We start from the raw sequence: 24,989 nt of genomic DNA, 5'->3' as shown, positions 1-24,989 counted from the left end.
TCCTCTGGTACTGCTCTGTCCCTACAGAAAGCCGATTCAGCCCACCACTTCCAGAAAGCTAAAGCAGCCAAAGAGCATTTATTTGCCAGGTGGTGACGTGGATTGTCCTAATGTTTGGTCAGAGGCAGTGTGAGGGTGAGATGGGGTGAAGGACAGGCTGCCTGGCCAAATGGAGTAAAGTCCTGGAGTGAGCATTTGGGTCACTTCAAGGCTGGGCAGCCCAGCTTGAGCCTCTTGGAAAAATCTGCTGCAGCCTCTCCTGCTCTCCCTCCAAAGCTGAAGAGACTGGGATATGATTTGGCTGTTAGATTTAGTTTTTTATTGTCATGTTGGTTTTTTTCCAAGAGTTGCCAATGTATTTCTGTACAAAAGTTTAAAGTTGTTTCTTATGAACTCATTTGAAGTGGAATATAGCTGCGAACAAAATCAGGACTTGCTGGCAATGACTTCTGTCAAAACTGCGGCTACTCCATCTGGAGTGAGGTTGAGAGGCTGCTGTCAAAGGGTTAAATGGGATTGAGCAATGCTGCTCTGCTGGGTCTAGTTGAGCAGGAATCTCTCAAAAAACCCGGAGCTCAAACCTGTTTGTTGCAACAGTTACCTTGGAGCTGTCAATAGTAACAGCTGCTTCTGATAAAACCTTCCCACTTGATCTGCTGGTGTTTCTTTAGGGAGGGTGGGAAGGGTGTCTATGCTTAGCTACCAAGACTCTTCCAAGTTTAAAAATCCTAAAAGCCTGATTTCTGCCTTACAGGAGCTATTGTTGTACTGGGTTAATGCTAGATGGGAAACCTCTTGGCATCCAGAATATTTGATGGCAATGAACAGTGTGGTTGATGAGAACACGGAGTTTTTCCACTGTTGGACAACTGTGTGTGTGTGCTGGCAGTGATAGGAACACATGTTAAACTGAGCACTAATCACAAAAGCAAGTTGAGTCTTTCTCGAGTATTGTGCTTCCCCTGATGTCCTGGCAATTCCTGTCACTTCATGACTACTTTCCTGTTTTTTAAGTTCAAACAAAAAACGAAAAGTGGCAGTACAGAGGAAATGGTGAAATTGGCCATTTACAATAAGTGCATGAAGTGCCAAGGAAAGCTGTTTTCCATTAACCTTCAACTTCCTTGAGCTCTGAAATTTGCACTACTGCATTTAAGTTATCTTTTAACTTACACTAGTATTCTTTTTGACTTTATTGTGCCTTCAGTAAAAGATGTATTTGCAGATGCTTTACGTGGTTAGCATGTCTGTGATAAGTCAGGTTGGGGATGCCACTCTTGCAGCTCTCCCCTCTCTTCCCTAGCCCTTGTGTATGCTTGGGCTTATTTGGGAAGCCAGTAAAAAAATTACTATGGGTCTAGTTTTACAGGTCTGTCCATGTCGAAAGTGTTTCCCATACAGTGGTTCACTGTGGGAAGGAGTGGAAGTGAAGAACTGCCAGTGCTGGGGTGGGGTGGGAATGTGTGTCTGAGAGGTCTGCAGCTGTGGCTAGGAGCCAGATGCTTCCTTGGGAAGCAAAAAACTCCAGTACATCACCAGCTGATGAGGCTGAGGCTATGGCAGCTCCTGCCTGAGCCTCTGCTTCTGGGGTCCTGAGACGTGTTCAGCCCCTTGCCCTGCCTCAGGGCTGCCCCCCAAGGCTGTTCTAACCTCCAGCTCTTTACTGTGTATGAACTCCTACATCTTTGGGAGTGGAGGGTGATTGATTTAGCAGTGTGGTACTAGCTTGGTTTTAAATCTAGTTTTAAATTTGTACGTCTAAGGCAGATTTAACTGTCAGAAAAGGGTAATGTGTAGTTAGAATGGCTTTGTAACTGTTCAAAGCGTGAATTGACAGATATTTCATCTTCTCATTTTAGTGCAAAAACTGCCACATTCAGAACTACTACCTAAGCTGTTTAAAAATGTAGAATGTAACATGTTTAGTTATTATGAATATCCATTTTTATTTTTCTAGTTTAATAAATGAATCCAATTAAGCATCTCAGTAATTCTCTGCAGATTCTGCTATAGAAATGGGCTTGTATCTGTGAAAAAGGATACTATACAGATGAAAAGAAACCGTTTCACTGTTGTGCTTTTCTTAGTATGGTCGTGGGAAGACTTTACTTGGGGTTGTGGTGCCATCTTTAAAAAGTTTCCTTAGTAGAGGAAAAGGCCATTTGAGAAGGGTGTAGAGCCTTGGCAGTAATGTGTGAATAACACTAATTGTGGATGTGACACAGGAAACAACATGGGGAATGTGCTAGAAATTGTGTGACTGAGCAGGCTTCAGCATTTCTAGGTGGAAATAGAAATTAACCATTAGTATATGACCTGTTGTAGCTGGCATTTCCTGACATGTGCCTGACTGTAAGAGTCAGATAGTAGTTTCCTTGGGAACTTAGCAGTTTAAAACAGGTTTTTTTCCATTTCGGAATACCTGAACACATCTATCAGAAATGTTTGTCCTGGCCTTTGTGGAAGTTCAGCAGAAAATGTTTATATTTATCAAATGAGAAATGCATATCTAGGTTAAGGGGCAGAAGTACACATTGCATCACTAAACCCCAAGAGTTTTGGAATAGTCATGTCTTTTGACCTATAAGTCCTGTTGTTTAGAACAACTGTCTTTCAGTAAAACTTAGTTTTCATTTTCTAGAACCTAAAACCAAACTTGGCCAGTTTCAATTAGAATTTTCATATGACGTGTATCTGGCTTCCCAAAATATGAACATAACTTTTTACAAGAGAGACTAAGGATATGTAATTGAGATAATTTTTGTGCTTCTTTATTAAAAAAAAAAAAAAGGAAGAAAAATCATGCAGAAGTCAAAATGTAATATCCTGGTTTTGAAGAATGCAATTATTTTCTGTTTTGTAACAGAGAGTATTAGAATAATACCACAGTAGCTTCCCCCTGTAAAGAAAACTTCAGCTCTGGAAACCTGTGTCTGACAGGCAGCAGTTGGAAAACAAGGAAGTTTCAGATGATTTTCAAGGTCTCTATAAAACATGGTATGAATGAACAAGAATGTTTTTGGCAACAGATTGAAGACTTGTGAGCTCTAACATCCAGAAAAGCATTTTAATCCATTAATTACTATGAAACTAGGCTCTGATGGAAATAACTTTTTAGAAGCTGCGTCAGTTAAGCAGTTTATTTGGTACACCTGAGTATTCAGAATGGGTTACAGCTGAAGAGAATTGGGAGTCCTGTGCTATAGCTACTCCTAGCAAAAGATGCCTTGGAAAAAGATACCTTTGACTGAAACAAACTTGATGTTTGTTAATGACAGCAGCAAAATAGAGGTATCTATTGCAAAATTTAAGGGAGCAGTTAGTAGAAGAAAGAAAGTAACATGTTTCAATCTTATTTCCTTCTTGATTTTTGCAACCTTTTCAGGTGAAATTCTAAACAGTCTTAAAAATGAAATTAATAGTGTAATATGCTCAAGCATAGGCTGTTATTACAACATTCTGAATAACTTCTAAATGGTAATAATAGTTTTATAGACGTGAGAAAAAATCTGATAGTGTAACTTGTCAAAGTTGCATAATATCAGGTGAGTACTGTCATATTCAAATGAGTTGGACTGAGACAGAAAGCTTTAGAAAGTACTGAGAAATAAGTAATTGCTTAGATGAGCTAAACTTAGTTTTTATGAGACTAGAGTTTCTACAGGGAAGGAAAGAGTCATTCTGTGTAAGTAAGAATTAGTATTAGCATTCAGAAATGCTGTAAAGTAGCAAATAGGCTGTTAAAGAGAAGTAAAATTAAATAACCCATCTTGTTACATTTGGACCTGTCTTTGCAGGGCTATTGCATGAAGGTGGACATGACTTCTAAATGGGAAAACTAAGATCCCTGTGAGCCTAAGATCCTATGTAAAGCTTGCAAAAGCATGAAGAGCCTGCAAGTAAATGTGTTAAATACATAGTGACTCATAGGAATCCTGTTTGGCTGGTTCTCTGCTGTGGTGTTTTATACACTACACATCAGGGAAAAAGCATTTGATTCTCCATAGATATACCTAGTAGATAAAAGAAGTAAAATAGAAGAAGTAAAATAGAAATCACAGTGGATCTCTATCAGCTAATCATGTAAATGCTGTATTCTGAGTCTTAATTCTGCCTGAAGTATGTCAAGGTGAAAACTGATAGCATATTTCACTTTGTAAGAAGGCAGTATATAACACAAATGAGGCCAAGAATAAATTAGAAGTATTCATTTCATTGTATATTTATTGACTAGAGATGGTTAATGACATTTTTATTTTGTCATAGTAATAGTCTGCTGCTTCTTTCAAAAATATGCATGGAGCAGAGAGTGTAAATCCTGTTTGTTGTACTGCTTCCTTGGCTTATTTCCTTAGCTTGCTTTTCCATTGACTAATGGAGAGGAACTGACATTGAAGGAGGTTTTAAGTGAGGTACAGAGTAGGTGAGTTTAAAAGAAATCAATTTCTAAAATTGCCAATATTTAATGAGAAGACTTACTTAGAGGATTGGATTTTGCTAGAAAAGAAGGAACAGAGACAGGTAGAAATACTGTAGTATAAGGATCAAAATCATCAAGTGTTATACTGCAAAGAGGATATGAATGGCCCTTTTGTTGTCCCTTCATAATTACCTCCAGGCTGTAGCTGATGACACAGGAGTGACTGGAGCTTATGCAAAGATGTGACTCAATTTGTACACTACAGCCAATGATGATGATCATGTTTTTATGACTGGAGCAGCACAAGGATGGAGTAGACATAAATTTCTAATGCTTCGTACCCAAGAGGAGTATCTCCTTTGGATGACAGACATCCTGTTGACAACTGAGACTGTACCAGTATTAAAAAATATTTAAATTATGATTTTTTTTTTTTTTGCCATACAACCTCAACACATCTCCAGTAGGATGTAAACATACATGTTACATAAGTGCTTGCAAATTTACTACTTTATTAAGACTAATCTATTATGTTTTTAAAATGCTCAGCATTTCTCTCTAATTTTAGGAGTAAGTGCTTGTGGTTTGGTTTGACTGTAAATGGTTTACAAAAACCAGACTCTGCTTTCCAAAAATAAAATTAATTTGGCCCTGTACATGATAGTAAAACACATTTAAGTGCTTCCGTTCCATGCATCGATGAATTTATTTTATGCACTCTGAACAAATTTTTTTTAGTCTGTTATAATAAAATGCTTTTTGAAAATAAGCATCACAATGCTTTTATATTTAACATTTAATTTTCTACTCTAAATTCTGAGTCTTGAAATTACTTGTCTGTGAAGTGTATTGCTGCTGAAAGCTAGAAGGCTGATTACAGCCTTCCCAGTCACAGAAGTTCCCACCTGGCAGTTATGCCAGTGAGACATTGAATTGCTGTGCTTCTCCTGAGACTCAGAGCTGCCCATCCTATCTGCACGCTCCTGAGGGCTTACTACTGGCATTGTCAGAGCCCTTCTCCACCTTCTCTGGGCAGGCACCACATTGCATCCCAGCACTGAGAGGGACATTCCAGTATGGCTGCTCCATTTGTCACACAGCCTGATTCCCTGGCATATTTCATGGCCTCAAAGTGAGTTGTGTGTCTTCCTTTGCAATGTACCAGTTCTCTGGAGTTTTTGGTTGCAGTAATCTAGAATGCTGCTTCTAAATCTGTTGCTGGGGTAGACTAGGCAACTGTGGCAGGTGGCTTATCACATAGATATCAGTGCCATGTAGCTGCTTGAAATTAAAAAAGCAAACAATTACTGTATTTCGGTATGCAGATGTGAACTTTTTGTTATTGGTTCTTGTGATTTTTTTCTTTCTATAGTACAATTCCAAAAGAGTATTTGTTTCCCAAAGGAGTGTGCTTGTTTAAAATGTGAACTGTGATGTTTGGATAATTACTACCAGATTGGGCAATGTTAGCTTATTTAGACACACATACTCAAAACCCATTTTCTGCCTTGATTTGCTTTTTTATATTGAGTAACTGTTGAAGGACTTGCAGCTCTTAACATGGAGGAAAAATTTGCAAAAGGTGATTAGGACTTTTTGACCAGGCACAGCCTATCTGTCACTCTCAAAGCTTTGATTTGCAGGCAGAGCATGGGGCTCCCACACCATCACCACCTCACCTGGCCAGGAGCAGGAGTGTGCTGAGAAACCTGGAGTGGTTAGTCTGGCTAGTTGCACATCCTCTTAAGGAAATAGAAAGTTGCCACTTTGCTGCAAAACTTTATGCTCTTGTATTTGTGGTCTGCAAAGTTGCTGTGGCATACTTGAGGAATGCCTACCTATTCCAGCTTGAGAACTACTTAGAACCTGTTGTCTGGGAGGTAACTTGTGTCTTTCTTACATGAAGATTTGGTATAGGTATGTAGCCAGGAAGGCTGTTTGTTTGTGTGCTTGGTACAAATATCTCTCTTGCTTATTCTGGAATGTGGATTTTTGTAGAGCTTCTGAGAGCAATGAAAACTGTTAAGACAGTGATATACCCTTATCCTTGTTTGTATCTAAAATGACCCTAGGCTGGTCTGTTTGAATCTCAAGCTGTAGCAAAAACAGCTAGTTGCCAGGAAAAATACTCTTAAGCCTGTAATTGGGCTGCATAACTGCCAACAAAACAAACACGAATGACAAACTTCATCATTTATTCCGTTCCTGACTTGGTAGTTTTTGTTATCTTGAAGCTGTTGTGTTCTTTAACCTTCTACCTTGGGCCTCACCTTCCCAAGTGTCTTTGCTGTGGGGCATATGTCTTCCTGAACTTATCAAATTTTCAAAACGTGAAGGATTTTTTAACTGGCTAATCTTTCTCAGAACAAGAAATGTCCAAGTCTCCCTTGTTATGCTGAGAACTTTTTTGTAGCATTCAATGCAGAGGTGCACCACTCTGATATTGCCTGTGGCAAATCTTTTATCCCTAAACTCTATTTTCATTCTTTCCTCTAGCTTCCATGTTTATGGCAGGGAGGATGTTTTGGTTAAATGCAACCTTTGTAAAAAAGGAAAAAATAGGTACCAAATAATCTACCTGATTTTCACATAAATTTATAAATTGTACCAGAAGAAATTGTAAAGGGGTATGAAGATCCTTCACAAGTCTCTTAAGAACTAAATGAGGATGATCCTTATTGCTGAATTTATCTGGATAACAATACCAAAATTGCTCAATCCTATATGCTCCAACTTGGTTCTGCTCTTCTGATTTCTGCTATCGATTTTTCAACTATAATCTTGTTAAGCATAAATTAGAAGGTTGCTGGATATTCCAGCCCAAAGCATATGCATATCTGTCTCTAAATTAAATACTGAAGATAGGCCTTTACTGGATTATTCAAGTGCTTTTGGTATTTTACTGCATTTAGATTTCAGATTTTGGAAACTTCAGTTTTCTTGGGGAATCTCCATACCTGCCACTTCAGTTGTCTCTTAGATAAAAGTGTACTAAGTTAACTGCTAGTCAGCCTGACTACTTTAGGGGACTGCTTAACCACGTGAGGAACTTAGTCTTCTATTTTAGGCTGGCAGTTTTTTTGTGAATGTATTTGTGAGCAGTAGGTGGTAATACAATTCCATCTCAATTTCTTGGATTTGTTAAACTATGAATAGGAAGCTGAACTGAGGCGACAGGTTAAACAACACCAGTAAAAAGCAACAGGGCTTAGGAGCCGCAAGAAACATGAAAAAGATTACTAGGGCACTATCTTGATTTTGTTTTGGATTTTTAGTCTTAGCCTCTTGTTATTCCTTAGGGTGTGCTGATCATACATCCCCTTTTCTCATCAAATTTCTTTAACTGAAAGCAAATACAAAATGTATAGACCGTGAAGAAGCACTGGAAACACTGAACAAAAATGTTAGCATGTTCAAAGGGTCTGCAGCATGGTACAGCCACTAGGGAGAATTTGAGATATTTTACTGACAGAGTGAGCTGAAAGAAAGCAGGTTGTGTCCCAGTGTGCAAGGATGCAGCTCAACTCACTGCAGCATTCCCATTTTCATCAGCAGATGCTGTGTCCATAGTGGGAGCACTGGCGTTGAACTGGAGTGAGATGACTCATCTCTCCTTTCTGGGCACAGAAGCGGGGAAGAGCAGGGCAAGTCCTTTCAATAACTGAGCTCTTTGCTCTCCTGAGAATTTACTGTGGAGGGTGAGGCGTGGTTTTCAATCTTAGCCCACTGACACTGTAAAAAGCCTCTAAGTGCTTAATATAAAACTGCAACACAGCTGCTTAATAGCCCTACCAAAGTATAAAGTGTCCAAAAAATTGTTAAGGCTGCTTAAATTTAATGATTAAAAGATAATCTTTCTCATACAACGTCAAAAATATAAATATTTCTAATAAAGGGTTGGCAGTTTCTTCTAACCAGCTTTTACAGCTGCGTAATAATTTCCTAAAACTTGCAAATGAGTGTGCAGCATAAAAATTACTCATTTTGATTAGTCTTGTGTCAGACCTTAATACATGACTGGGTTTTGGGTGCCCATTCTTTCTAGTTTCTCATAAGAATGGTGTCTTTTACTGCTTTATTTGTTCTGCAGACATGCAGTGAGTATTCCCTGCCTCCAGGACAGGGTGCTCTTAGGATACAAGCCTGCGATCAGGATGCAGTGAGAGTGACCAAGGGCAAAGGGGGAATTTGCTGTAGAGGTGACGTTTTCCTTGGGGAGAACCAGCTGTAGGTGCGGCTCCACCAGTCTGCAAATTCACTTACTGTGCTCAGTTGTGGACAAGTCTGCGTGATTTTTGTGCCAGTGATTTTTTTTTTCTTTTTTTTTTTTTTTCTTTTCCCTAATGTATCCTCGCTAAAGGAAAAGCATGCAAAGTGAGTTTCAAGCTGTTTGCATGCACCGGGGCGGTTGAACATAAGCCTGAACATTGACAGCAGCAAAGCTGCTGTATCTGTGGCTCTCCCATTCAGCTTAGGCCTCCTGTGGCTTATTTTTGCATCAACAAATTAAGCGTGAAAGCAGCGTACAGCAAGCTCGAAACAGCTAAAAATAAGCTCGGTTATCCGCAGAGAAGGGCAGTGATTCACTCAGTGATCCTGGCTGCCGTCGGAGCAAGTGGAGATCGATCGATCTAATGTCTGGGCTCGCCTTTCATAAAAGAAGGGCTGTGGCTTTAAGTAATCGCTGGCTGCTTGTGCCAATTGCAGAAGCTGCAGTATCTGCCGCTGTCGGGAGCGCTGGGCGCGGAGGCAGGATAACCTGCGGAGGCAAGGTCCAGCCTTGACGCTCGGCCCCGGCCAGACCTGCCCGGCTCGGTGGTGCCGCCGCCACCCGCGCGTCGCTGATGAGGGCCGGGGGGCCGAGCGAGGGGCTGCCGGCGCTGGAAGATGGGCTGCTCCAGCAGCAAGCTGTGCCTGTATTCTCAGTGTGCTGCAGCAAGGGTAATGAGTGCTTGTTTCGCAGGGAGCCGGCCGGGAGCACGGTGAAGCGCGCTGCCAGGCGGGCGGTGTGAGGTGCTGAGCTCCGTGTCACCGAGCAGCTCTGCTGGGGCCGTGGCCGTGGCTGTGGCCGTGGCTGTGGCTGTGCCCTCCCCGGCTGCGGGTCTGGGGCACAGAGGCCCGGCCGGCAGCCTCCTCCTGGCCAGGGCACAGCTCCTGGGGAAAGCAGGGAGATGGGTGCTTCTGCTTTGTTATCATCTGTTCACACATTCCTTATGATTCTCTCGGTATAAGAAACACCATCTATCTTAACATTAAGAGCTGCGAGCAGCAGGGTGGATTGTATTCAACTTTGAACAGGGCTGTGCCTTTTCTTCATGGAAGAATGAGCATTTAGCAAAGTTCTTGGTTTTGTGTTTGAGTAAGCTTAAGATAAATATTTAATGCATGCCTCTTTCACATATACACTATACTTCTGTGCCCTTGACAGCTATCACTTGATTTGTTCTGGAGGCTTATGTTGCTACGCCCACCATAAAATATATAATTAATTGCTTCAAAGTAGGATTTTAATTGCACAGCTACCCTGGAAAAAGCTGTCCTTTGTTTTAAAGTATAACTTCCTTAACAACAGAACATCTGTGTATATTGTAACAGCTGAACTGTTATCCTAAATGAGTCATATCTTGGCTTCTTGCTCCTGCCTCTTGTTTTTCCTGCGGAACACATGTAAGCTAATTATTGGAAGGTGCCCTGCTCAGACCAATACTAACTAAACGTTTGGGGCTTTTTGTTCTTTTCTCTGCAGAGGGAGGAAGTGTTGAAGCAGCGGAAAGAGTTATCTCAAGAACTAGTTAATCTTCGAGGAGAACTAGGTAAGAATTTATTTTTGTATTCTTCTTGAGAACAGAAATGCAACAAAGCAGATCTGCAGAAGACAGATGCCCTGGTATTGTAATGGCAGTCATTTAATTCCCTGACTGAATTCCGCTCAGATGCTTTAAGTGCTGCAGAGCCCTGACAGCGTGACCTCAGGTTCACTGAATTCCTGGCACTGATCTGACTGCGCCTTGCAGGGCCTCCTTACAAAACATGCGGCTGATGACCAAAGCACTCACTCCTAAAAAATGGGAGGATGGCTGACAGCATATATACTTTTGTTTGATCCCTAACTTGTTTGTGTGCTCTCTTGCAGAGATTTGCTGGCAAAAAATTAATAAATCCGTAAAACATACTGTGTAAAATCTGCATTTTTGCCTTAGTGACCTGTAGGTGAATGAGTGTAAAATTAACAGAAGGAAATGCTTCCAGGCTGATGAGATTATGAGATTAAATCTTTGAACTCATCCTAGTGGACAGCTATTACATGAAATTGAGCTATAATGTGCAGGGGCTGGTTTTGCCAACTTTGAAGCTTGATTTAACTGCATTTAGTGGTAACTCCATGTAATGTATTTGACCTTAGCAGTTGTTCCAGGCAGGTCTCAGTAGGGGCTGGCTTTGAAAGAGCCTGGTCTTCCCCTGCCTTTACATCTCGTCGTCCTCCTTGTGCCAGCATTGCTGCTGGGGCAGCCGTGTCCCCACCGATGAAGTGAGCTGCCTGGGGACCTAAGCCAGCTGAAACTATTGGCTGGTAGTGCTGTTTTGCCAAAGCCGCCTGGCCTGACATCAGTATGTGACTGAAGGAGCACTGGGACTGGAGCAGAGAAAGGAGAAGGAGTAGCAGGGTGCAGGGTTGTGTTCCCCATCAGCTAATGCTTCTATTACCTTAAAAATGACAACAGGACTTGAGTTTTAATGTGGAAATGGCCTTCTTGCATCACTAAAACGTTGTGTTATAAACTTGATAAACAGTTTTCTTTTTATTTATGTACTTAATGTGATTCTCTGAGCAACCTCACTTGTTTACCTCAAGAAAATATCTTCAGAAGAATTGCTAAAGATTGCAGAGCAAGAAGGTCTCTTTCCTTCTCTAGGCTTGCATCTTCAATATTATTTTTCCTTTATCAACCTAGGTACTATGTTTACCGCTTACCTAGAAAGGGAAAATTCTGCTTAAATGGGTAGACGAAAAGCTGGCCAACACTTTGGCCCATTACCACATTTGAGGGTTTTGGTGGAGTTTGGGTTTTTTTGAAAGCTTAGTTCTTTGTAAGGATGACTCATGCTTAAATGAGTTTTCCATAAACTTGTTATCTTTCTGCTTTGATTAGCAGCCTGCTGAGCTCATAAATGAGACTCCCATTGCAAGCCATTCAGTAGGCTGATAACTAGAAAAAAACTTTAAATGCAACTGTGCCTGATGGATCTGTGACACCCGAGTGCACAGAGCTCTCAGACAGGGATGCTGGTGGATGACGTCGCCAGCTGTTCCCCTCACGGAGCTGACCTTCCTGGGTCACTTCTGCAGGAGCATCTGAATGGCAGCCTGGGGCTCACCTCCCTTTGTAAGGTTTCCAGACCATGGTTTCATGAAGCATTTATGCAGCTCCTTTGTCTTAACCATGTCGCATGTCTAGCCTGTCTGTACTGCTCTCCTCAGCATGTAAAATTACAGAAATGAAAAACTATCCAGATCTTCAATTCTATCTAGCTTTAAAAAGAACTGCTTTGGGGTTTTTTTTTAAAGTTAAATTAATAATTTGTTGACAAGTGTGAGAAAGGCATTCTTATAACAGTAGCTTTAGCTGAAAATAATCTGCTTAAATACATACCTGCTAATCAGCTTTCTGTTGACACTGTTAAGTGGATACAGCTGAACTTAAGATTTCCATAGACTGTTTTGACGTAAGTACTGTGAATTTTTATCCACAGTATGGTCCAAGCATAGGTTTGCTGGGAAAGTTAAGTGCAGTTTGAATCTTACTTGGCCATGTTGATGTTTTGTGGAGTCTCAGCTGCCATGTTTTTAATGACTGTTGGTTTGGGGAGAAGCAGTCTCAGAAGAGGAACGAGGTGTGCCCAGCCCAGTGTAGCCTGTTCCCTGCATGCTGCTGAGTTTGAGAGGAACATGAAGTCTCCTGCAGCTTATATCCTGCACAGTTTCGACTTCTCGGTGTCTTGCTTTGAAGTTTAACTGTGTACATTCCCGACCTCCTTGATTTCCCTTGCAAGACCAAATGGGCTTGCTGTCAGATGGTCTGTTTTGATGGGTTATTGTGTATGACCCTTTCTACCAAAATACCTTTTGTTTAATGGCTTGATATGCATTCTGGTCCCAGAATGTGACTGTGCCAGTCATGGGGCTGACAGTTAACAGGCAATGCTTTCTGCTCTCCGTAGCTAGAAACATGTGCAAGGATTAGCAGTGATAGTGTTTGGGCATGGGTTTTTCCACAGGGAGTTCAAATTCAGTAACAGTTGCATTCTGAACTTGGGCTTCCTTAAAATCTCCAGCTACAAAGACTAAACTTGTGGTTTGAATGTAACCACCATAGTTCTAGGAGCCTGGAGCAGCTAGGGATGTCTTGCTTGTCAGCTGTTTCTCTCCTTAAGATGCCAGCTAGTGCATGAACTTCTACTTACTTGTTTAATTATGTAAGTAAAAATTGCAAGGACTGCATATTTCTTGAGAGGTGTAAAACTATTCCTCTAAATTAACTGCACTCCAAATTGTTTCAGAGCCTCCTCCTAACCATGCTGGATGTGATCCAGCTCAGTCCTGCTACAAAACAGCAGGTGCAAAGCAGACACAGCTTGCTCCTAGCTTGGCCCTTTGAACATTGCCATTGATGAACCTTTCTCCATGGCCTGGAGAGGCCTGTGTCTACCCTGGACAGGCAGCCAGTGCCAAACCACTCTCTCTCGCCTCCAGCTGCTGCACGGCAATCGATAAACTGTATTTCCTTCAGAAAACCTTCATGTTCTTTTTTTATTAATCAATTATCTTCAAGATGCTTTGGAAGTTCATATAGAAGATACTGTTGTGTTTTACAGTGAATGTGATTCCGTTTTCAGGTTAAGGTGATCTTTAAAAATACTTTAATAATAGGTAGATGTTTCTTTCACTTATTTGAGACAGGGCCTGACTTGCCAGACTTCATAGACTTGCCTGTTTGCCTGCTTGAACATTCTGTCACTTGTAGTGTTTGCAGCATAGGGGATGTGAATTTACTTCTCGGCAGAGAAGTCAGTGCTTCACGTTATTTATTCAATCATGCTTGCTGAAATACTGCTTAAAGCAGGCTTTTTTGGCTACCTGCCTTGTCTAACTTGCCCAAGAACAAAAATATGCAATGTGGTTTAATGTCCTGTATAGTTAGTCTCTTTATGGAAGTAACACCAAGAGAAACCTGGTCATAAACTTGAAAGCATGTTTAAGTAGAAGAATTTTCGATATTGAGAATCTGCCAATACCATGAATTAATTACTATATACATATAAAAATATATATTGTCTAGAGAAGGAAGTGAGCTTGTCTATAGCAGACTTACTGGTCAAGTGAACATACAGCTTGCAGTTTGAAATACAAGGTTTGAGCAATTAAGTGTTAGTGCAGTGTAACATCATGTAGTACTAAATACTTGGGCTTTTTTGTGGTAATTATCCCCAGTTCACATCTCCCACATCTATTAAAATTCTGACAGTTTACTGTCCCAGTGAACTCTGGATTTAGAATTTCAGGTAGTCTAATCCCTTTTCATAAATCATAACTAGGCCAGTGAGTGACTTGGACAATTCTATGAAGATAACTACTGTTTGCAAACAATTTAATTCAGGGTTAAAAAAATCCATTGTATTTTATCTTAGACCTATGGTTATTGTAGCTTTTAGTGGAATAGAAGTTGAAAAATGTTTAATCTGAGCAGTTTAGCCATAAGGGCAGAATTGGATGATTTTAATTAGAACAAGATTAAAAAGATGAAAGGAGATGCTGCACAATTGTAAGGTCTTACCTCTTGGCTACTTTGAGTGAAAATACAAAATAGCTTTCGTGGAGATAGAAAGGCAACTTTTGTATTCGTCTCCTTCAGCTGCAGCAACTGTTGCTGAGGTTTATTTTTTTTTTTGTTTTTTTTTTTTTTTTCCCTCAAGGTTTGTGGTCGAAAGATGTGGAATTGTGGAGGAAAGCCCTTTATAAAAAGGGAAAGGAAACACAGTAGTAGTGTACAAAACCTCTGAAGTATGCACTTCTGGTATCTCTGAAGTGGATGAGAAGTTGAAATAGATTGGTGTGTTTAGCATGAGTTTAGTGAGAATACTCTTCAGTTCAGCAGCAATCAAGTTTGGCTAATCAGTGGCTAAATGGCCAAATTAAGGAATTTGGGACAAATAATGAAAAAGGCAACTTTATTTAAAAAGGGCAGAGCAGTCATAAAATACATGATGCAGTCTGCAGATGGGCTGTACAGAATACTTGCTGCAGACATTTTAATCTCGAGTATTCAGGCAAGTTTTGGTTTAATGGGACATCTCTAATTTCAAATTAACAATTCTTTAGTTGGTGTTTTTGCTGAAGCATTATCTGGTCAGTTCCTTGCACCATCATATACTGGGAGCTCACTGGTTGTGTAGTAGTTCTGCTTCTTGTTTGGATGGAAGGGATTTAAGTCACGCTTGGGATCTGCAAGGAAGCGTCGCAGCCTCCAGCTTTGCGGAAGCCAGAGTTACCTTTACAGTAACAACTTTTAACTGCCAGCGCAAGTTTTGGAAGTTTTTAGTTTGCCTTTGTAACATTAGTCTTCTCATAAATCTGAATTGCAAACTGCCTGAAGGGGAACTGATGCGTCTGTTTTCTTTGACAAAGGCGTGGTTAGCTATTTGCTTTTTTCTGAAGTGCTTTGCATCATCTGAAGTTCTGCGTGCTGACATTTAAAGATAAGGCAACGATAGGCAGCACATCCTCTGGCTAACTGGAGGCAGGTGAATAGCTCTGGCCTTGCAAATAAGGAATTTGATGCTTCTTCCTCTGTTGGTTTTAAATGAAGTGGATCATTTGAAGTATTTTGCTGCAGTTTCCTCAACTGAGCCATGCAAGTCACCTGCCTCTAAGCTATGCCCTTACTCTGCTACAGAAGGTCAGCTCCATCTGCATGTGGTTGGCTGTGTAATACCTCCATTTGGCTTGCTGCCTTGATCTTGGCATTGTAAAATAATGTCCCTTAACAATGATGTCATCTCTTCTCCAAAAATGTGGCAATGCAGAATATATCTATATTCAATAATTTCATGCCACTCTGATGTGGTAGAAGTGTGAAAGCTAATTTTTTTCCCCTTTCTCTAAGGGAGCAGTTGTAAGAGAAGTTTGTGGAAGGAATAAAGCTAGGGGAGCAAAAACTTCTTTTGGTGCTGGTGCAGAAAGTAGCAAAAACTGTGAAATCTGCAACTGTGAGTTGCAGAGAATGTTGTGGTAGGTTTCAGCTGAGCCTTTGTTGCATCACTGCCAGTCAGAGAATGAAGAGCTTGGCCTAAATCTGTCCAGATCAGCAGATCTTTCACACAGACACAGCATAGTTAAACTTGCTGTTAAGCCTAATTCAGGTAGACACACATGCAGATTGATTTCCACACAGTCTCTTAACACTTTCTAGTTCCACTGCAGGTTCCAAGTGGTGATAGCAAGGCCAAGACTCTTTACAGTTCCCTTAAGAGAGAGTGCAAATATCATCCATCAAGTTACTCACATGCTTTTAATGAGCTATAGCAAAGAAGAGTAAGACACGTGTAACTTGAGGCACTCTGCTGGGGCAGGCTGCTTTCCCTTGAGCTGACCCATTACTGCTTTGGGAATCACTCCTTGAAGTAATTTATTTATCTTAAGGCTCAAACACAGTTGTGATGAGAATTTCCTGTACTGCCTGTACAAAATTCCTTGCCTTTTCCCATGCTTTTAAATTGAGTTTATATTTACACTGTATTGGCAGTGTGCCAGTCTGCTGTGAAGTGCATGCATGCATGACTCCTCCTGCCTTTGAAGATCAAGTTAACATTTTAGTTCATTTTTCTCTTAAGCACCCACTCATCTGACTAATTTATTTTAAACCATAGTACTAGAGTCTGTATAGAACCAGTTTTGCTCAAGGTCAGTGACCACACACTTGTGTTAGAGATGCTGTTTCACCTTGCTTCCAGGCTTTGGGTGCAGCTGGAACTGCATAAGGCACTTGCTGCAATCATATTAACAGTAGGAGGGTGACTCCTATTCAGGCCTGCCTGGCTGGACTTGGGAATGCTAAATTTCAAACTCAAAAATGCAGCTTGCTAACTTCTGTTTTGCCTTTCAACCAGCTGCAAATATGGGGAGACAAAGCTTCTTAGAAGACCTGCATTAATGCAGATGTAGAGAATTGCACAGCATTTCTCTTTCCTTAATACTCAGCACTTTTTGCCTAAAACCATTCTCTATCTTGCATATTTAAATATCTCAGGCATAAACACATGACCAGTACCTTCCAGATTGGCAGATCTGTATCAAGCTGTCCACGTCAGGCTAGAATTGATTCTCTGCTGTATATCTGAGTGTGGATGTCATTAAACATATAGTTTTCAGGATATTAAGACTTGCAAATTTAGCTAAGTGGTTTATATGTCAAAAAGTGAAGTACTCTGACAAATATTCTACTGAAATAGGATCAAATAAGGTAAAGTAGAAAATCCTTTTATTGGAGCTCTTCAGTGTCTCTCATGAGATATTCCTTCTTCCATGTCATGTCAATCTGTCACACTTGTGCTTTTTATGTGGGCTCCTGGCTTAACTGGGTTCAATTAATTCTCAGCCTAAGAAATATGGAATTTTATATTTTTATGAAGATCTGTTCATGTGCCCTTGGAGGCATTCATTTAATGGATAAATCATATTTGTCTTTGTATATAACTGTATTGCTGTGCAGTGTGTTCATGGTTTTTAATACCTGTAAATGAAGATGTGACTTTAGTGTTGAAATTGATCCAGTTCCTTTTTTTCTTTTTTTGTTTTTGTTTTGACATCTTCAGTAACCACTTCTGCAGCTTGTGAGAAATTGGAAAGAGACAGGAATGAACTGCAAGTTGCTTATGAAGGGTTTTTGCAGAAGTTAAACCAGCAACATCAGGATGACTTAGCTGAGCTGGAGGAGAGGCTTAAACAGTTTTACACTGCAGAATGTGAGAAACTCCAAAGTATCTGCATTGAAGAAGCTGAGAAATACAAAGCCCAACTCCAGGAGCAGGTTTGTAAAACACTCAAAGTAGAAAAGTTCTCTAGCTACTGCTTTCTGCTACAAATGAGCCTTCAGAGAATCCTGGGTTTTGCTAATAACAGTTACTTTATTAATGTAAAATTCTACCTCATTGCAGCAGTAAAAATACTGCCACACTAAGCTGTACAGGTCTTAAGCTTATGTTTAAATGTGGTGGAGATTGGTTGTGTTCTGCCAGCTTAAGTAATTTCTAGAGCTCCATGGGATATTTGAGTCAGCTTGAGTTTTAAGATTTACAGAAACACACCTGCCCTCTGACCTTGCTTTGCATCTCCATGTGTGTGACAGATGCACACATTATGCTGTTGGTATCACTCTCATTTATTAAGTCTTGTACATGGCTTATCTTCTACTTTTGAATCATGTTAGACCATTTAAAATGTATTTGACATAGTGCATGAAGCCATTGAAACAATGCTTTAAACAAGGGTTATGTTGATACATGTAAGGGGAGAAAAATCATGTTGTCATGTTGCAGGTGGACAATTTAAATACCACACATGAAAGTTTTAAGCTGGAACTCGAAAACAGACACTCAGAAAAAGTAGAGGAGCTGAAAAAGGAGTATGAATCCTCTTTTTCAGGCAAGTATTTTGTACTTAAGTACATATGCTATAGTACTGCTAGTCACGAACAAAAAAATATTCAGGCTTTTTGATCAGTGTTCACTTCACTGTTCTTTGTGGCCAGCTAGCTTTAAAAACATTGGCTGAATTCCTTCCTTTGGAACTGATGAGTCTTATTTTACATAGAGCAAAAACCACGATTCCGTTGTAGTTGAATGAAACTTTATTAACAGTTTGAGTGGAAGTGACTTTTTCTTACTGTAAAAGATACCTGAATTGCCCTTAAAATCTCAAGTGACTAAATAATTCCCACCCCCTAGTTCTGTAAGTAGCACCTCAGAATTGAAAATGAGAATAAGTAGGGTTGTGTGCTTTCCATAATGACATGGAAATGTTAAGGAATACTATACACTGTGTACAGTACACTGTGGCAGAGGTGTTTTTCAGGGAGAAGGTGGTGATGTGCTCAGGTTTAAATGACATTGCATCTCATTGATCTAAGTGATGATGATTTCCATCCTCCTTCCAACTCCACTTGATAGCTAAGTTCCCAGTGATACTCTTTTGTCTTGAAGACTGGTCATGCCTCCATTACTTTCAAAGAGCAAACTCCTGCATGGCATCCGAAGTAGGAAAAGAAATGGTTTTTTTAGCAGTTTGTGGAAGAAACAATTTAAATTTTTACTGTTTCCTTCCATAAACTCAACTTTTGCCAGATGTGGCCTGTGCTTAGTAAGTCTGTTTGTTGTATGCAGATGAATGCTCTCAAAACTGACAGGCTGTCCACTAATGAAATGGAAATGTGAGGTGACAATCAACAAATCTCAAGTGGGAATAAATCTGATACTTCATACATGCTTTGCATCAGTTAATGATAAATGTTCTTTCTCTGTGTTGCCATCAAATGTATCTATGCATATATATGTAGGCTGGCTCTTCAGGCTGGTTTTTTTCAAAAATAATTTTCATGTCTTATGTGGTATTAAAACTCTGCAAAAATGATTTGTTTTAGAGCTCAAGAGTACCCATGAATCTGAAAGGAAGTCACTTGAAGATTCCTTTAAAGAGAAGCAGGAATTGTTAGAGGTTTGTTAAGGGCTGGGTTTATTGCAACAGTTTAAACCTTGAAAAGCAGTTTGGAGATGTGCACTGAATTCTTGGCCCAATAATACAATATATTTGCATTTCAGAAAAAAATCGATGAACTAAAAAGTGAAAACAACTCTCTGAGTGAGAAGCTGAAATTAGAAGAACAAAAACAAATAGCCAAAGAAAAAGCCAGTCTTGTAAGTCTTGATCTTCCTAATTAATGTGGATGAACAGATCTTGCCTGGGTTTATCTTACTGCATAATGCAAAAGATTTGCAATGAAGCCTGATAGGGCTCCCATACTTAGTAATATTTTGTTGTAAATGTCTCATCTGCCAGAAGTTTTTCATGAGCACTGTGATGCTGTGTATTACCTTTACCATTATAATGCTATAAAGCTGTTGAGTATCTAAGTCAGGGGTGTAAATAATAACCTAAGCTAAATTAAAGGCCCATGTGTGTACAGAATTGTACCATAGCATTTTTGTGGACAGTTGGGAACTGTTGTACCGGTGCTGTGATCAGTGTGGGCTTGTCTCACTACTGCAAAGCTCATTTTGAATGCATTTATTCAAACACTGATCCATACTTTTTGCTGATTTATCCTTCAAAGAAACTTTTACTTTGTCCTGCCTTTCCTCCCAAGGCTGCTGTTGCCTCTGATGCTCCTGGGATAGGAATGTGTTGTGAGAGAGGGGCTTTATAATGCACTGGGTGGGGAGGGGTAGACACAAACACGCTTATCTTCCTGGTTACCCAGAAGTAAGCAGAATAGCAGTAGTATTGCTTATTCCACAAAGAGAAATCCCATGCTTAAAGACTCACTTAGGATGCCTCTAGTGGAAGTTGCCCTAGTTTTCACTGGAATTTGTTTTGTTTTGTTTTCTCTTATTGCTTATTCTAGTGGCAGGACAGAGCTGCCACAAGAAGAATCTGCAACCACAGTATGTTGCCGTGGCAGTGGGAGTTTGAACTCTAATTCCACAGGCACACTCAGATGTTACTTAAATAAAAAGGAGCAATAGTCAAGTGCCTTCACATAGCTTCAAATGTGCTTTGTGCTTTCCTGACAGCATAAGATGCATGATAAGCTTGAGACTTCTCTTTGGAAAAGCACCAGTTTGACTCAGCATACTCCAGCACTAAACACAAATTCTGCAGCATCAGAATTCCCAACAGCCCTTTGAAGACAGAGATGCATTTCCACCTCTCTGGTATCATTTAGATAGTGTCACTTGATATACCCAGTTTTTTTGCTAAAAACTTATGTAGGCCTTTCAGTCTTTTTATTTGGCTGTGTGTTCTCCTCTGAGTAGCTAATATGGGGGCTGAGACTTAACTTTGAAAACACATTTTAAGACCATTGTACCTGAGGAGAGAAAGAAAATAAATTGAATATTGAGCATACTGTAAGCTACATTGAAACTTTTCAGGATTGCTTTTCTTTTTAGCTCCTAGATTCCCTGTTAAAGTCACAAAATAGGAACGAATTGTCTGGTGCCTTCACTGAGGCAGCACAGCATGCTTCACCCTCACACAGACTTCTCAAAAGAAGTTCAACAAGAACTAATGCAACAGGCCTTAAAAACAAGCAGGAGAATGAACTGAGTATGCAATGGAGCCCCTCTTACCTCTGACATGTCCTGGCCCTGTCCTTCTGGGACCACACCCCACAGAACTGCAGGCATTGCCCTCCTGTCTGAGGTTTCTGGTGTGGCAGTGAAGCTGTTACTCAGTGCGGTGTACCTGTGTTCTTACCCAAATGCACTAAAACAAGTTTTGTTTGATTTTTAAGATAAACTTAGTTACACAACATGCTTAATCATTGATTGATTTCAGCTCATGTTCCATTCTCACTACCTGGAAATGGACTAAGACTTGCTTTATTTTTCCTCTTTTTTTTTTTTTTTGGATGTGACTGCCTAGAGATGTAGAGAATGTGTTTTGCTTTGCAGTGTTTGAATGGTTTCTTACTCTGGAAAACTGGTCCTTGAGGAAACCACATCTTATCCTGCTCTGGCTTCCTCCTGCTTTCCCTTCCACGTTCCAGAAAACAATAGAAAAAGGAAAAAGAAAAAAAGTCCTAACTTGCTATATTGTAGATAAGTCATGGATGTGCACCAGTGCAAGATTAGTATGTATAATTGCATTTTCAGGCTTCAGAAAACCAAAAACTTTCAATTTCAGCTTATAAGCAGGCCACCTTCAGACTCAAAACAGGGAAGATAAGTTACAGTTAAGTTCAAAACTTAAACTTCTTGTGCTTTTTTGAACTATTCCAGTGCCTGAAAACTCTTCAAATGTTTACTCTAATTATCTCTTGGGATGGGTTATGAGTAATATGAAATAAATTTTGGAACTCCTAGCCTTAAGGCCTTTGAGCACTCCTGTGAAACAAGTTTTGCTGTGACAGCATTCATGCCTTCCTTTGATTCACAAAGGTTTTTCATGTCTGTGTGTTAAGTGTTTTCTGAACAGTTTCTAATGAAGCAACTGCAACTGTCCACTACCCTGAAGGACAAACAAAAACCGAGGAGCAAGCAATATCAGATCTTGTTATTTAATCTTGTGTTTGACTTGATTTCACTTAGAACAAGTAATTCGTTACTGTAATTATTTTCTTCTTCTTTCTAAATAGCAGAGAAGCATCTAAATTATTCCTGAAATTCAGGGTAATAAGCAAACTCTCTGGCAATCTTTCAGAAAAATCCACAGATTATGTACCTGGAACAGGAGCTGGAAAGTTTGAAAGCAGTGCTGGAGATCAAGAATGAGAAACTCCATCAGCAGGATATAAAGCTAATGAAAATGGAAAAGCTGGTGAGTGTTCCTTGGGGTCTGGCAGGCTGGAGCTGTCTCTGACTTGTGTTCCTATAACAGACTTGGGCTGGACAGACTTACATGCAAGAATTGATTTTTTTGTTTAAAAGGAAACAGGAATTCACAATGGGACATGCTCACATTGCAGGTACAGCTTCAGGATATATGTCAAGAGGGGAAAAGAATGACCTGATGCTCTAAATGACCTTTTAACATTTTAAGACAACTACTGGTTAGCATAAACTATTGCTAGCTTAGTACAGATTATCTGGGAGCCTCTTCCCCCAAAGAACAAAATCTTTACCTGCTACATTGCTCAAGTGGTATGGAAGATAGATTGCAGTGTCAGGAAAACATTAACAAGGAAATTATCCTAATTTAACAAGAAGGGATCAAATATGAAATTGAGTAAGTCTTGATTAGCTTAGGCCAATCATTTTAGCTGTTAAGCTGCTTGTTTTGCTGTGTGGCTCTCTTCCTGACCTGTGTGTAATTCCACATGAAAAGTCAATTCTGGAGGCAGGACTTGTAATCACTTAGCATGCTCTTATTTGTGAAAGGACAGGGTCTTTCTCCTGGGTGGGGCCTTTGAACATTGTTGTAATACTTGCTTAAGCAAGACTTTAATGAGGAAGTATAGAAAGAGGTTTGGATACAAAGGAGCCCATTCATGTCAGTTTTTCAGTATTGTGCAGCAGTGTATGTTACCCTAGCCTACAATTACTAGCAAATTACTAGCAAACCTTCCTCTTTTCCATTGGCCACAGTGTAGAAGGCCTTGGACCATCCAGCCACTTAATCAGTTTTTCCTTTTATTTTGGATAACAACATGGAATCAGAGGAGCAATAGGGAAAGCTGTTTACTCAGGGTAACTCTTGAATTTGTCGTGTTATTGCTAGGCAGTCTTCTGTCTAGAAAGGCACTACAGTGTCTAAAACTGCTGCCCATCACTGGCAGAAGTTACTGGAATGTGCTGGTTAACAGTAGATCCTTTATCCAGTCCTCCTTGTTGGCATCTAATTAGCACAAGTGGCCAAGTGCCAGTGTTAAGCAAGGATAAGGTAAGTAGGATGTTTTTATGTACTGTAACAAGTTCTGCAAACTCCAGCTTGCCAAGGTCTGTGATAGCTCAGTCAGAATCTTGATGAGTGCATGTATGGGTTTTATTTTAAATTGTGACCTTCTTTCCAAGGTGGAGAACAACACAATCTTAATGGATAAATTAAAGAAGGTTCAGCAAGAAAATGAAGAATTAAAAGCTCGGATGGACAAGCACATGGAGCTTTCAAGGTGAAAAATATCTGTGGACATTTAGATGCTCTTAATCAGGGGAAAGGGGTTCCTGTGACAAGAAAGAAAATTCTGCTGAAGTATTGGTGAATGCAATTTTGTAGTACTCTGTGACAGAACATATCCATTTCTTCCCTTGTTTCTCTATAAATGTGCATTCCTTTGTAGAGTAGCAAGCAAGAACATACTGAAAAGAAGTAAAGGTGTAGTATGTTCTTCAGTGCTCTAGTGTTTTAAGGAAGAAAAAGCAACTCAGAAATACCATCATACAAAGATTTTCCCTTTTTACTGGCTTGTAAGCTAGACCTGGGTCATACTTATAACCACTTCTGTGACTGATTTGTCCCCCGTTTAGGTCAGTGTGGTTTATTTAGCAATAACAGTAATATTTAACATGAATAAAACAGGTCTGAGGTCCTCCTAATGGTTGCTTAAATGGATGGCCAGACTCTTCCAATGTGAAGGAATCTGTAGCTTCTATGTTGAGCTGAACCTGCAATAAGACCCAAAGGCTCCAGCGCAGCCGTTTAAAAGCATGTGTTATTTTAAGCAGGACAAGCCTCACTTTTCAGATGCTTTTTCTGGCCCTTAGGGATGTTTCTTACTGGGACTTCTCCTGCTTTCTGCAAGCTACCAGTTTAAATATAGCTGGGATGAGAACATGCTCAGTCCTCCTATTAAAGCTGGAATTCAGTTGTGAGCCAAGCAAAGGTTTATGCACTTTCAGACTTTTCTTTAAGTTTCAATGCTGCAGCCTTCAAGTTGGGTTATGTGTTCTGATGTAAATCTTCCATTTGCAGGCAACTTTCTACAGAGCAAGCTGTTTTACAGGAGTCATTAGAGAAAGAATCAAAAGTAAACAAACGCCTGTCAATGGAAAATGAAGAACTTTTGTGGAAATTGCACAATGGTGACCTATGCAGCCCAAGAAAACTGTCTCCCAGTTCTTCATCTGTGCCTCTTCAGTCCCCACGGAATTCTGGTAACTTCTCTAGTCCTGCAGTGTCACCAAGATGACATCTCCTGAGAGAAAGAGGAGCCTGCATTTCATTTCTGATCTGCAGAACCTTTCTTAACTTTAACCACAGGAGCAAGAGCTATATTAGCCGCCTATGACAACTAAACATAACTGGAAACTATTCGGTGCAAAAAACAGCGATAGGAGACTGTGAATATGGGAGTAAGACATTCACTCCTCCCAAAAAGACTTATGACCTCTATGGACATCGTTGCACAAAGCACTTATAGAGCAAGAAAAGACTTGTTCGTTGCCTTTTCACCTAACCATAAGAAGAAGCTCAGGGGCTTAGAGATAAAGATCACAACCTTTATAATATGTTCCTTTTCACCGACACTTTTTTAAGGCTGTGTGTGTGCGTGTGTGCGTGTGCCGTGGATGGAATGGGTGTAACACACTGTGCGTGTGTCTAATGCTGCCTTCTTTGCTGTGTATGTAATAAAGGATAAAACCTGAGGACTATACATTGACATGTACTTCCTTGATACTGCTCTCAGTATGCATGCTTAACACAGTACCCTTGCCTGGCAGTGAGGAGAAACTGGTACTGTAGCATAGTTTCCTTCGTCATTCTGGCTGGTAAAAAATGGCATGAAGACCGTTGTCAACTGACTCATTAGCGTCTTGGCCAACTTGAGTATGCAACTTGGAATTAATTTTAAAAACAAAT

General features: G+C 40.2%; 1 protein-coding gene across 8 annotated transcripts in view; it reads left to right on the top strand.

Moving 5' to 3' along the window:
* The window catches only part of MTUS1 (microtubule associated scaffold protein 1), a 113,185-nt gene extending 88,402 nt beyond the window's left edge, over positions 1–24,783 (top strand). For 7 of the 8 annotated variants that reach the window (XM_088163437.1, XM_088163436.1, XM_014873458.2 and 4 more), the window contains 8 exons: positions 10,167–10,233; positions 17,291–17,505; positions 18,014–18,119; positions 19,114–19,187; positions 19,292–19,387; positions 21,894–22,010; positions 23,204–23,301; positions 24,102–24,783. In XM_088163437.1, coding sequence (XP_088019563.1) covers positions 10,167–10,233; positions 17,291–17,505; positions 18,014–18,119; positions 19,114–19,187; positions 19,292–19,387; positions 21,894–22,010; positions 23,204–23,301; positions 24,102–24,318 — 990 coding nt within the window. In that variant the 3' untranslated portion in view covers positions 24,319–24,783. Of the gene's footprint in view, positions 1–9,057; positions 9,362–10,166; positions 10,234–17,290; positions 17,506–18,013; positions 18,120–19,113; positions 19,188–19,291; positions 19,388–21,893; positions 22,011–23,203; positions 23,302–24,101 lie in introns of those variants that run through there. The other variant, XM_088163440.1, reaches the window with a different exon arrangement.
* Positions 24,784–24,989: the final 206 nt, after the last annotated feature.

This window comes from Sturnus vulgaris, chromosome 4 (assembly GCF_052056855.1).
Source record: "Sturnus vulgaris isolate bStuVul1 chromosome 4, bStuVul1.hap1, whole genome shotgun sequence".
Classification (NCBI taxonomy): Eukaryota; Metazoa; Chordata; class Aves; order Passeriformes; family Sturnidae; genus Sturnus; species Sturnus vulgaris.
The sequence above is the reverse complement of the archived record's forward strand: the minus strand, read 5'-3'. Positions and strand labels throughout refer to the sequence as shown.